This window comes from Zonotrichia leucophrys, chromosome 5, assembly GCF_028769735.1.
Source record: "Zonotrichia leucophrys gambelii isolate GWCS_2022_RI chromosome 5, RI_Zleu_2.0, whole genome shotgun sequence".
Taxonomy (NCBI): Eukaryota; Metazoa; Chordata; class Aves; order Passeriformes; family Passerellidae; genus Zonotrichia; species Zonotrichia leucophrys.
The window spans coordinates 29,336,844-29,349,952 of NC_088175.1; the positions used below are offsets into that span (position 1 = coordinate 29,336,844).

General features: G+C 41.3%; 1 protein-coding gene across 2 annotated transcripts in view; it reads right to left on the minus strand.

The window, feature by feature from the left end:
• The window catches only part of LOC135448125 (deubiquitinase DESI2-like), a 74,121-nt gene extending 62,421 nt beyond the window's left edge, over positions 1–11,700 (minus strand). Inside the window, exon 1 of one of the 2 annotated variants that reach the window (XM_064713703.1) lies at positions 11,149–11,700. In XM_064713703.1, the coding sequence (XP_064569773.1) occupies positions 11,149–11,190 (42 nt within the window). In that variant the 5' untranslated portion in view covers positions 11,191–11,700. The remainder of the gene's footprint in view (positions 1–11,148) is intronic. The other variant, XM_064713704.1, reaches the window with a different exon arrangement.
• Between the last annotated feature and the right edge of the window lie 1,409 nt (positions 11,701–13,109).

Genomic DNA, 13,109 nt, shown 5'->3' on the forward strand with positions numbered 1-13,109 from the left:
AAAAGAAAGGCTCACAAACGCTCTGGAAAGAAGATGGGATCAAACAACATGCAATTCAAAACACCAAAATATCGGGAGTTTTAGTGTCCTCAAAAAATAGGCTGTGAGGAAATGAGTGGCATTGCAAAGGACCAAAAGATGCCAAAAGTAAGCTCAGAGGTGTGGCAAAAGCAGGGGAAAAAGTCAAAGAGGAAGACACAACTTGGAGGGGAAGATATAACGGACCTGGCATGGATACAGAAAGAACAAAAAAAAGAGAGAAAAAAAATTTCTCCCAAAGTCAAAGCCATGAAAAGGCATGACTTCGATGCCAATCAAATCGCAAGATTTCTTTTCCCTTGCAGAAAGGAAATCAATTTTTAATGGGGACCAATAGAGGAATCTTTGGTGCATGTCCTTGCACTTGATGGCACGCCATGCCTTTCGATGGCTTTGACTTTGGGAGAGATTTTTTTCTCTCTTTTTTTTTGTACTACAGAATCCATGCCATGTCCTTCATTTGTGCCTCTCCAAGTTGTGTCTTCCTCCTTGGCTTTTTCCCCTGCTTTTGCAACATCTGTGAGCTTAGTTTTGGCATCTTTTGATCCTTTCCACTGCTCCTGATATAATCCCGGTCCATTTTCTTATAGTCACTAAATGTCCCAAATTTCCCCATTTGATTTTTTTTCTCCTCCAAGTGCAATTCCTTTGATGGTATCTGCATTCCAGCATGTTTGTAAGTCCTTCTTTTCTGTTTTGGTCTTCAGCAGGGATCAATTTTAGCAAGCTTTGCTGCTTGTGCCTGCACCTGATGGCATGTGGCCTGCCTTTTGATGGATCTGACTTTGAAAAAGAATTTTTATTTTTTTTAATGTATCGATGCCATGTCCCTCATACCTTCCCCTCCAAGTTGTGTCTTCCTCCTTGGCTTTTTCCCCTGCTTTTGCAACATCTGTGAGCTTAGTTTTGGCATCTTTTGGTCCTTTCCACTGCTCCTGATATAATCCCGGTCCATTTTCTTATAGTCACTAAATGTCCCAAATTTCCCCATTTGATTGTTTTCTCCTCCAATTGCAATTCCTTTGATGGTATCTGCAATCCAGCGTGTTTGTAAGCCCTTCTTTTCTATTTTGGCCTTCAGCGGGGATCAACTTTAGCAAGCTTTGCTGCATGTGCCTGCACCTGATGGCATACGGCCTGCGTTTCGAGGGCTTTGACTTTGAACGTATTTCTTTTTCTTTTTTGTTTTTTTGAGTATCCATGCCACGTCCCTCATATCTTCCCCTCCCTCCCAGTTGTGTCTTCCTCCTCGACTTTTTCCCCTGTTTTGCAACATCTGTGAGCTTAGTTGTGGCATCTTTTGGTCCTTTGCAATGCAACTCATTTCTTCCTGGCCATTTTCTTGTAATCTTAAAATTTCCCAAATTTTCTTTTTTTTCTCCTTTAATTCCTATTCCTTTGATGGTATCTGCATTCCAGCATGTTTGTAAGTCCTTCTTTTGTGTTTTGGTCCTCAGCGGGGATCAATTTTAGCAAGCTTTACTGCTTGTGCCTGCACCTGATGGCATACGGCTTCACTTTTGATGGATCTGACTTTGAAAAAGAATTTTTTTTTTTAATGTATCGATGGCACGTCCCTCATATCTTCCCCTCCAAGTTGTGTCTTCCTCCTTGGCTTTTTCCCCTGCTTTTGCAACCTCTGTGAGCTTAGTTTCGGCATCCTTTGGTCCTTTGCAATGCAGCTCATTTCCTCACAGACCATTTTTTGAAGACACAAAAACTCCCGATTTTCTGGGATTTTTCAATTGCATTTCATTTGATCCTGTCTCCTTTCCAGAGTGTTTGTAAGCCTTTCTTTAGCGGTTCGCAAGATTCCTTTTCATTTCCTTTCGGGAAGGGAAAAGGAATCTTGCGATTTCAATGGGGACCAATAGCGGAATCTTTGGTGCATGTCCTTGCACTTGATGGCATGCCATGCCTTTCGATGGCTTTGACTTTGGGAGAGATTTTTTTCTCTCTTTTTTTTTGTACTACAGAATCCATGCCATGTCCTTCATTTGTGCCTCTCCAAGTTGTGTCTTCCTCTTTGGCTTTTTTTCCCCTGCTTTTGCAACATCTGTGAGCTTAGCTTTGGCATCTTTTGGTCCTTTCCACTGCTCCTGATATAATCCCGGTCCATTTTCTTATAGTCACTAAATGTCCCAAATTTCCCCATTTGATTTTTTTTCTCCTCCAATTGCAATTCCTTTGATGGTATCTGCAATCCAGCGTGTTCGTAAGTCCTTCTTTTCTGTTTTGGCCTTCAGCGGGGATCAATTTTAGCAAGCTTTGCTGCATGTGCCTGCACCTGATGGCATATGGCCTGCCTTTCGGGGGCTTTGACTTGGAACATATTTCTTTTTCTTTTTTGTTTTTTTGAGTATCCATGACACGTCCTTCATATCTTCCCCTCCCTCCCAGTTGTGTCTTCCTCCTCGACTTTTTCCCCTGCTTTTGCAACATCTGTGAGCTTAGTTGTGGCATCCTTTGGTCCTTTGCGATGCAGCTCATTTCATCCTGGCCATTTTCTTGTAATCACAAAATTTCCCAATTTTTTTTTTTTTTTCTCCTTTAATTCCTATTCCTTTGATGGTATCTGCATTCCAGCATGTTTGTAAGTCCTTCTTTTCTGTTTTGGTCTTCAGCGGGGATCAATTTTGGCAAGCTTTGCTGGTTGTGCCAGCACCTGATGGCATACGGCCTCCCTTTTGATGGATCTGACTTTGAAAAAGAATTTTTTTTTTTTTTAATGTATCGATGCCAGTCCCTCATATCTTCCCTCCAAGTTGTGTCTTCCCCCTTTGGCTTTTTTCCCTGCTTTTGCAACCTCTGTGAGCTTAGTTTCGGCATCCTTTGGTCCTTTGCAATCCCAGCTCATTTCCCTGGCCTATTTTCTTAATCTTAAAAATTTCCCAAATTTTTTTTTTTCTCTAATTCAATTCCTTTGATGGTATCTGCATTCCAGCATGTTTGTAAGTCCTTCTTTTCTGTTTTGGCCTTCAGCGGGGATCAATTTTAGCAAGCTTTGCTGCATGTGCCTGCACCTGATGGCATATGGCCTGCCTTTCGAGGGCTTTGACTTGGAACGTATTTCTTTTTCTTTTTTGTTTTTTGAGTATCCATGACATGTCCTTCATATCTTCCCCTCCCTCCCAGTTGTGTCTTCCTCCTCGACTTTTTCCCCTGCTTTTGCAACATCTGTGAGCTTAGTTGTGGCATCCTTTGGTCCTTTGCGATGCAGCTCATTTCATCCTGGCCATTTTCTTGTAATCACAAAATTTCCCAATTTTTTTTTTTTTTTCTCCTTTAATTCCTATTCCTTTGATGGTATCTGCATTCCAGCATGTTTGTAAGTCCTTCTTTTCTGTTTTGGTCTTCAGCGGGGATCAATTTTGGCAAGCTTTGCTGCTTGTGCCAGCACCTGATGGCATACGGCCTCCCTTTTGATGGATCTGACTTTGAAAAAGAATTTTTTTTTTTTTTTAATGCATCGATGGCACGTCCCTCATATCTTCCCCTCCAAGTTGTGTCTTCCTCCTTGGCTTTTTTCCCTGCTTTTGCAACCTCTGTGAGCTTAGTTTCGGCATCCTTTGGTCCTTTGCAATGCAGCTCATTTCTTCCTGGCTATTTTCTTGTAATCTTAAAATTTCCCAAATTTTTTTTTTTTTCTTTAATTCCAATTCCTTTGATGGTATCTGCATTCCAGCATGTTTGTAAGTCCTTCTTTTCTGTTTTGGTCCTCAGCGGGGATCAATTTTAGCAAGCTTTGCTGCTTGTGCCTGCACCTGATGTCTTATGGCCTCTTTTTGATGGATCTGACTTTGAAAAAGAATTTTTTTTTTTTATTGTATCGATGCCACGTCCCTCATATCTTCCCCTCCCAGTTGTGTCTTCTTCTCTGACTTTTTCCCCTGCTTTTGCAACATCTATGACATTAGTTTTGGCATCTTTTGTTGTCCTTTGCAATGCAGATCCTTTTCTCCCCGACCATTTTTTGAAGACACTAATACTCCTGATTTTCTGGTATGTTTCAATTGCATTTGATCCTATCTCCTATCCAGAGTATTTATAAGCCTTTCTTTCTTACAAGAAAAGGGATCTTGCGAACCTTTTCTTGTAAGAAAGAAGGGCTTACAAACACTCTGGAAAGGAGATAGGACATTAAAAGCAGGAAGTAGAAATATTTCAAAACCATCATCAAGCAGAGTCCCCAATTTTACCGAGATTGATTTAGGAGCACAGGAGCACAAAAATGGCAGTCAGTGGTTGCAAGTAGAGCAGGTAGGCAAGAGATGAGGATTTTGGAGGAGTCAGCACAGAGCTGCAGAATCAAGTTGCAGCTATCAGAGGCTTGTTTCCTATATGCAGAAGTGCATCTGCAACCACTCAGGACTGTTAGGGACAATATTGGTACAGGTGCTTGCCGCATCTTGCGGCTCTACTTTTCCTTGAAGTGTGTTCTACTGGAACTGTTACAGAGTCAAAATTCTTTGGTATTTTTATCTTCAAAATTACTCAGCAAGGGTCATACCCTATCCGGTGTCTGACTTGATCAGGTCAATCCATTAGGAAATTAATATCTTTGCTCTCATTCATACCAACCTCATCCTTGGATCATGCTGGCCCAAACCATACTTTGTTCCTTCCTGCAGAGTCAGTAAAACACTAACAATACACAGGTCTTAAAGTTATGATGGTCCTTGTACCTCGAGTCTCCCAATTTCCCCGAGTTAAACTAATTTCTCAGGTGAAGGGAGAACATGCATAAGCTCAGCAAGAAACATTCTGGTTTGGGTTTCTGATGGATACAACATATTTCCTGGAAGGTGCTCCACTATCAGTGCTGCAAGCATGATGCTGTTTTCAATCACCTTCCCATTTCCCTTTTGTTCGGCTCACAATCACTCAGACACTGCCTGGGAAGCACAGCACCCACTTGTGAGCAAAGTCTGCAGACTGCTTCACTCTGCTCTCAAAAGTCAGCACCAAGGTTGTTACATTTCTCTCTGCACTGACAGAAGTGAGAAGCTAAAAGAAACCAGATGAAAACTCTACAGGGAACCATTTCAGAGCCAGGTCTTCTAGGAAAGCTTTTGCCTCTCTCAGAGAAGCCCTGGAAGACCAGGAGAAATAACCTTAGCATCAGATGTCCTTTGCTCAGCCTGAATGTTGGAAGTCTTCTGTTTGCTGGAAAAAGTCCAGGCCAGAGCTCTGAGCACTGGTGGGAGAAACCTGCTTTCCACTCAGGCAGGAAGACAAAGTCAGAAAGAGGGGAGGACATGGCCACAAACATTTTTCCTTACAGCAACTCAGTTCTAACCCAGCTCATGCTACACCTCCAAATTGCAGGGGTGACAGACATGTTCTGCTTACTGCTTACAAGAAGAGTGCCAAAGAGAAAGGATTTACTGATCATACCTTCTTCCTTCTCCACTATCAAAGAAAATGCTGTTTACCTAAATGAGGAGGAGGCATTCAGCCACATGCGACAGCCACAGGATGGGTGCTCAAAGAATGGATACACTCAACTGAGCAAAGCAGAATATGTATAAAACAGAAGCCTGCTTCCTGAGTAAGCAATACCTTCCAAACAAAATGCCATTTTCTAACACATGGTGCCTTTGACATTTGCCTTCAGTCGTGAGGAGACTTACAATTCATATGTGCGAAAATATATAATTCATAAGCTGTCTCCACAGGACTGGAAAATAAATCAGATCAAAACCATAATCTACCTTAAAGATGCTTATTAACATGTTATTCAATGTGCCAAATGAATTTTGCTTTGTCTAGTTAAAGATTTCCTTTTTTTAGGATTTTTCTTTGTTTTTTGAAAGCACTTTACCATAAAATGCATTACACTTTGAAAGGGATTTCCTGCTTGGAATTCATGTTGGTTGCTTTGCTTTTTATAAGCAACATCCTTCTCCCAATATATTGAAACTATGGACAGAAGCCCCACTGAGCTCAGAAACAAAATCAGACCCAAAGAACATAGGAAGTAGAACAGATATCAGTGCTAGGAAACAAGAGCAATTTTACAGGTTCCGGAATCATGGCATGGGGGAAAGAGGAAGGGTCCTAAACACACCTGGAGAGCAAGGCAAGGTGTAGGGAAAGAAGGAAAATTCATGTGCTAGTCAAATCTGCATAATGAGGTGCAGCCCAATTCTGCAAATTGCTGAGGGCTTCTCACAGTGATTAGATTTTGTGGTGCCAAGCCTCTGTTCACTAAAGCCTAAATGCTCCTATAATGCTTTTAAAATGGAATTGCCAGTGATTTCTCCCACAACAAAAAGAAAGAATACCCCTACTCTCCCTGCTGCTGGGTCTCCTGACAGTTTTCAATATACGCCCACTGATTGATGCCCACTTATTCTATCTGAACTCACCATGCTGTTTATAGACAGCAGCAGAGTCTGGATGCGGCCATGATTCCAGGGGGGCAGGACAGAACAGGCCCTGGGCAGCAGCCCCTGTGTCACACAGCCAGGACTGCATCACTGTGCACATGCTGCTCCATAGAGGAGATCCCTGTCACTGCCTCTACTGATGCCCACTCTGCAAACATGCTTCCCAGCAGGCTTTGACTCATGGACTCTGTGTGAGCAGCACCACCACACTTTCCAGGGGAGTTTGTAAAGACTGTAACTCCTTTTCATTCCTGAAAAGCTGGGGCACACCTTGCCCCGAGCACCACAGAAAATTCAGTACTTTTTCACTGCCACAGGCAGCTCAGGCCCTGATTCCTCCACCCTTCCAACTCTGGAGTGCTGTAATAGCTCCAGTTCCTTCTGCTCTGCTTCTAGATGGCTGGGAGTAGAAGCTAGCAGGGGTCAAAGTAAGGCTTTTACCATCTCAGTGTAAGAGGCAGCAGCTGCAGTATCCTGGGATGCCCCCGCAATAAAAGTCATAGTGACTCTAGAAGAGCTGTTCTATTAACAATTGCCACCATACAGCTTGACACATGCTGAGCTGGCCATACCCACTGCTGCTTACAGCAGTTGTGTTTATAGCTGCAGCCTGGAAAGTATTTTAGGATTAAATCCCAAGTCTGCCACTGGAGACACATTCTCATACCTTACATGTCTAAATGTTGACTTTTGAACAGCTCTCAAACAAATGGATTTTGTAGGTAGTTCATATATAATACAGACATGCAGGAGTTCACATATTTAAGATGTACTTTTGCAGGGGATGCTGAGAAACAAAGCTGAGTGCACGAAAATGGAGGTGAAGTAGTTGTCAGCCAGAAGTGACAGCCTTCAAGTACTATCACTATCACTCCTGGCTTAACTTCCATTAAAAATTACAGGAAAAAGTGGCTCTCACAACAGTGTTCCTGTGAGAGGGAACCACTACCAGCACAGGTATCTCCAAACAGACAGCAGTAGTCTGAAGAGGAACACAGATTATCAAATTTGTGTAGCTCTACTCCACCTAATTAAAACACTTCTAGTAACTAGGGAACCCCACTGGCTTTTCCTCCTGTCTACCTCCAGATCCTCCTCCTCCTTGAAATTCAAATTTGAACAGCCCTGAAGCACGGAGAGCATTTAAACTCTGGATTCATTTCAAGTTAATAAGCAGATGATAGCAAGCAATGGAGTTTGGATTGACGCTTCAATCAAAGTTCAAGAGAGTAAGACTGAGATCAGAAATATATATTCACCTCCATTCACAGACAACTATTGACATTCAGCCTTGCAATCACATCAAGAATGAATCTGTCACATTAAACCTGGTAAATCTGCATAATTTAGATATGTGGTCAAATAAAGAAAAGTTACTAAGCATTGTCATTTTATTGGCAAATCAACTGCAAAATTACGTTTTTTTATCCTCTAACTGGGAACAGTCTGAGCCAAGGAAACTCTCAGCAGACAAAAAAGAATGAATTCAAACATAATAGAAATATGTCAGAAAAACAGTCTGCAGAGTAAGGGTCCAACAAAAGACACCAGCAGCAGAGGGGATAAAATACAAGTATATTGGAAATCAAACCCTGAACACCAGTATTAATTCCATAGTTGTCAAACCTACTTCCCCACCACCACACACACACCCACTTCCTCTCATTTGTGGAAAACCAGCAAGGCTAAAAGAAGGGCATTGCATTAAATTCAGATTAAGAGAGGCAACCCCAATGTCCCTCTTTTTTCCTTCTTAAAATAATCCAGAATCAACAAGTATGCAACTAGGTCAGACTGAGTTTTGCAGCCCAAACCATATTTTATAATTTTGTTCTGAAAAAATAAATAAATAAAGAAAGCCATTTTAAAACCTTAAACTATGTTTTCTGCATTTGCATGCATCACATTGTTCAGCTTTAGTAGAAGGTTGAGCATGAGCAGTATCTCACCTCATTAAATCCAGCTACCCTGTGAGCACAAAATGCACTCTATGCCACTGTTAGCAATGATGTTAGTGCAGTTCTACCACTGTGCTGCCGAATTCAGGACGGATTCCAGCCTACGTTTCTGCCCATTAGGAAGACTGCCAGCTGCTTATTTGTCTCCCACCTTCCTGTTGCCATAACAGTTGATGCTTAAAAGAGGCAAAGATAAAGCCAAGAAAAGGGCATTTTGTAGATAAAAGAACCTGCCAATATCCTTACGTGATCTTCAGTTCTGAACAAGATACAAAAGTGTAACAACCTGTAAATGGAAAGCAGCTGTTAGAACACCACCAACTACACGGTTCTCCACAGAAATAAGATCACTACCTCTAATGGTTACATATTAGTCCCTCAACACTACAAGGTCACTATAGCTTTATTCAATTGTTCCAGAAAACAATTCACTACCTGTTGGGAGATCTTTCCCTTGCTTCACTGCAATATTAATAGATCACCCCTTCCTGAATCTCTCTCAGTGCTATCATCTGTAGAGGACTGGCTCTGACCACCATACAGCTTCAGAGTTTGTGGGAGGCATAACCCAGTCTGTGACTCTTCAATGAGCTGAGAACTCACAGCTTCCCAGAAGAGTCCCTTAAAGAGAAGCTTTAAGCTTTAAGACTTCCAGAGGCAGTCTTTTAGGTTGGCACTCTTCTGACCTGCAAAGTATCGGCAAAAAGACTAGAGAGTTAGTACAGCTTTCCACTGGCATCTCAACCAAAAATCATACCATCTCTTAAGATCAGCTTCTGCTCTAGAAGACAGGAGCATAGCAAACACTGTATTGTTACAAAAAGGCACAGAAAGCAATCTGGAGAACCAGATTGCAGAAAGAATCTTACTTTCATTTCTATTGAATTTGAGGGGTGAAGGAATAGGAAAACCTGAAGTTCATAGAGGAGTGAAACAACAAGATTGACTTTGGGTAGACAATCTTTGCAGTTAATGACACGCTACCAGCCACATCGGCACCCTGAAGCCTATCTCCAAGTATGGAAGTTTAGCTGACTTGAAGTTTGATAACAAAGGTAAGAATCTACCATAATCAATATAGTATATATTGAAACTAGTAGAAAAGCTAGGAATTATTTAATACAGTCTCTGAAGGATTTTAGCAGTCTGCACTCCAAACGTGAACATACATCACTGTCCAGAACAAAGGCATTTCTGCGGTTGCTCAGGCACTCTAGTAAAGGTGTTAAGGATTCCGTTGCCTTTGGTAGAGGGCTGCACATACATAGGTGCAGGAGAGTGAGAGATGAGTCAGGAGAAACACCACAGGAACCAGGAGAGTAGGAGAAGAAAGCAAAAGACCTGACAGAACAAGCAAATATGTCTTGAAGAACAACTCAGGGAGACAGTGTTGAGGGTAACTCCTTGAAAGAAACAAGGAGGAAGCACAACACTACCTGCTGTACTAGATGAGAAAAGGACTTAAATAGCTTTTTTTCAATGGAAACGTATGATCAAAGATTCCTACCCTTTCTAAATTCTATTATCACATTATTTAGTATTAACAATCCAAAGGGATTTGGACTGCGCAGCAAAGGGCGAGGCCTAGATTTTGAACTTCTAAGAGACTAGATACACAGTAAAAACATGCAGCCTTATTAAGGGCAGCAACTCTTCCAGAGAGCTGGATAACATGCTTTCTTCACCTAATTTCAAAAGGCTCCAATAGTAATATGGGCAAGTTAGGCCTTGCTCACTTTCTTAATAAATCAGTTGAATGGCTCCTAGAAAGCAGAATCCCAAAGACACCCTCCAGGATTACAGTATCCTGGAGCAGCATGAAGAAAGAAAGATTACAGCATAAAGAAAAAGCATCCTCTATTGTAAATCTTTAATTTTATCAATAAAACATTTAGCAGGAAAGAACAATGGAACAATTATTTTTTGGAGGCATCTAATGAAGTTCCTCATCATGCAGTAATGAATATTTTTTATTTCAATTGCAAGAAGTAAAATTTGATTATTCTGACCCATGACTGAAGGCAGAAAAAAGGGGAAAAAATGAACAATTTTCCATCAATGACAGAAAGTCAATAGCAGGATCCATCGACTTTTAACACTTGGATATATTTTGTTAAAACCTGTGAACTGGAAGAGAAGACTAGCAATACAACAACAGTATTTTAAGTGATACCATTATGTAGGTTTTATACAGGGAGGTGATACCTTTACCTGACTAGCTTAAAATATAAAACTGTCTTAGCAGATTTTCTAGTTAGTCACTTAATTTGCCCTCCTACTAAGCCTCTCATCTAGTAAAGAATATCACCTATCTAGTTCAACCACTAGCTCTCCCCACCAAAACTTTTTTCAAATATCCAAGAGATTTGATAAGGCTTTCTCATTAATTTCCAGAGAATACAAAGCAGTTTTATACTGTTAAGAGGAAGGGCTGTGATCAAGAACCATTTAGAAAGCCAAGTATACTTCTTCCTGCAGCATTTCCCTGGTAGAAAACCCAGTAGCCAAATTTAATTTTCATTTCAGATAGAAATTTACTCCCCCAGAGTCAGAAAAAGCAGAGTTTCACGAAAGGGGTACTAAGATAGAGTTTGTCTTGTCTTATGAAGACAAGGCAAGACATTTGCACCCAGAAGACATCAAAAGCTCTAGCTCTTCATGTGGTAGCATATGTCACAGTTGAGATAGCACAATAGACAGAGTATCACCATACAATATGAGAAAGCTTTAAGCATTCGGCCAAACAAAGTAAGACCTACCTCACCAGAAGGCTTCAGGTGTCTGCCCATACAGAGCACCATCACATCACTTCAGGCTGCAAGCAGCTGCTCTTTCTTGTTCTTTAGGCCAGCCTTTTGTACCCTTATGTTACATGCATTGCACCTGTGTGCCCTTTGGTGACTGGTCAATGCACCCCAGCACTCTGTATCTCATTACCTTCAATATTGCTCACCTGACCCACACAGCTGTAGCCCATTGGGGTTAAGGTTCTGTTGCAGCCCCACTCCCAGTTACCACAAACTGTGTATGTACACTTCATGGTGTGCTTTTATAGGTTGTGCTGCTAATGAACGAAAGAGCACCTAAATATGTATTTCACATTGATAACTCTTACATGACTTCAGCATTCTAAGGCTGCTGTTGTAGCAGGATTTGTGGCGAGACACAGTTGCTATGGGTCATGGTCAAACCTCTTTCCACTTGAGAGCAGATCTTCATTGTTATGGGGCAGTTGTGCCTTTTCCTGAGTTCCTATAACCATCTGAGGCACCTTTTGCAATAGCTGACCAGAGGCAAAGTCATCTGTGTGAAGGTTTCTTCCATTCAGAGAGAGGACAGAACTTCAACAGAAGCTCTGCAAATCTAAAACCAGGGATTTGGAAAAAGATCAGATTCCTAGAAAATAGTTGGTGCCAGTGAACTATCACTCGGAGAGCTATGGCATTGTCTCCACTCCAAACAAACACTTGGTCCAGCAAAGCGTATTTGAATTCGTATGACATATGGACCCAGTTCCCTTGTTTGGAGTTGTCCCTATCAGGCAAATGTTCGTTAATATCATCCTGAAAGAAGCACAATCAATGCAGCCTCTTCAAAAAGTGGCAGTAAAAGAAGTGAAAGGCAAGAAGAACATCCCCTCTATTTGACACAAATAATTCCACTGATGGGCAGATTTTCCTCCTGCTGTATGTAACTAGATACTTCCAGTGTACAATTTATTATGGTTTGTAAAGCTAAAGATGTGCTGGTTCAAATACTAAAGCTCTCTATTCTCTGCCCTCTTCCTGCCTTTTCAAGGTTATTTCAAAAATTGGCATGTATCCCCTTAGCCAAGGGAAAACAGTACAGCCAGTTCCTGATTCTGGCATAGATCATCTTGCTGGAGAAGATATCCATGCAACCATGTGTGCAAGCAGCTGTGAGCAAATGGCTATGTGTCAGCTCTTGAACAGTCTGTGTTGTTAATGCCTGGGGATAAACACACAAGCCCCCAAATGATAAACTTAAACCATACTAACAACTGTTTGAGAAAGAGTTCCTTCATCAATAACAGCTATTAGCACATCCGAGTGTGACTCATCCCTTTCACCATCTGCACAATGTGTCATTTGCACTAATCTCTCACTTTCTTTGCTCCACATTTTACTTAGCAGTCATGCCTCCCATCTAGCAGGAACATTTGCAGGACCCTTCCCTATAAAACAACAACCACCTTCTTGTTATCTAAATATGTATTTAGATAACAAGAACATTGCACTAATTCGATATTGCCACCTTGGAATCAATGGGTCGAGAATTGCTAATGAATCACTAATGCTCAGTGATTGTATCTTCAACAGGCACTGATTGTTCAAATGGGTCATTTCTGTATTTACACAGCATTATTGCATTCTTTACATCCATATTTTGCTACACACTTCAAGCTATGTTCAGATAGATTAGGGTATCAAGTGCCCTCATGAAAAGTATGGGTGCTAAAGCAACTATGCATTGCAAAGCATTTACATGGACAATTGCTAAATGACAGAAATATGCCATCACTGCTGGTTTCACAAAGCAAGCATTCTACTTTCAGCACCTTAGGAATTAATCCATATGGGAGATGTATGAAATACCTTTAAAAGGCATGTCAAGCAAGCTGAGTTTCTCTCTGAATTAAAATCTCAGGAGGACAGGTATGTGGCACACCTGGATTGCCCTCCTGTTAACTCTTCCTTGT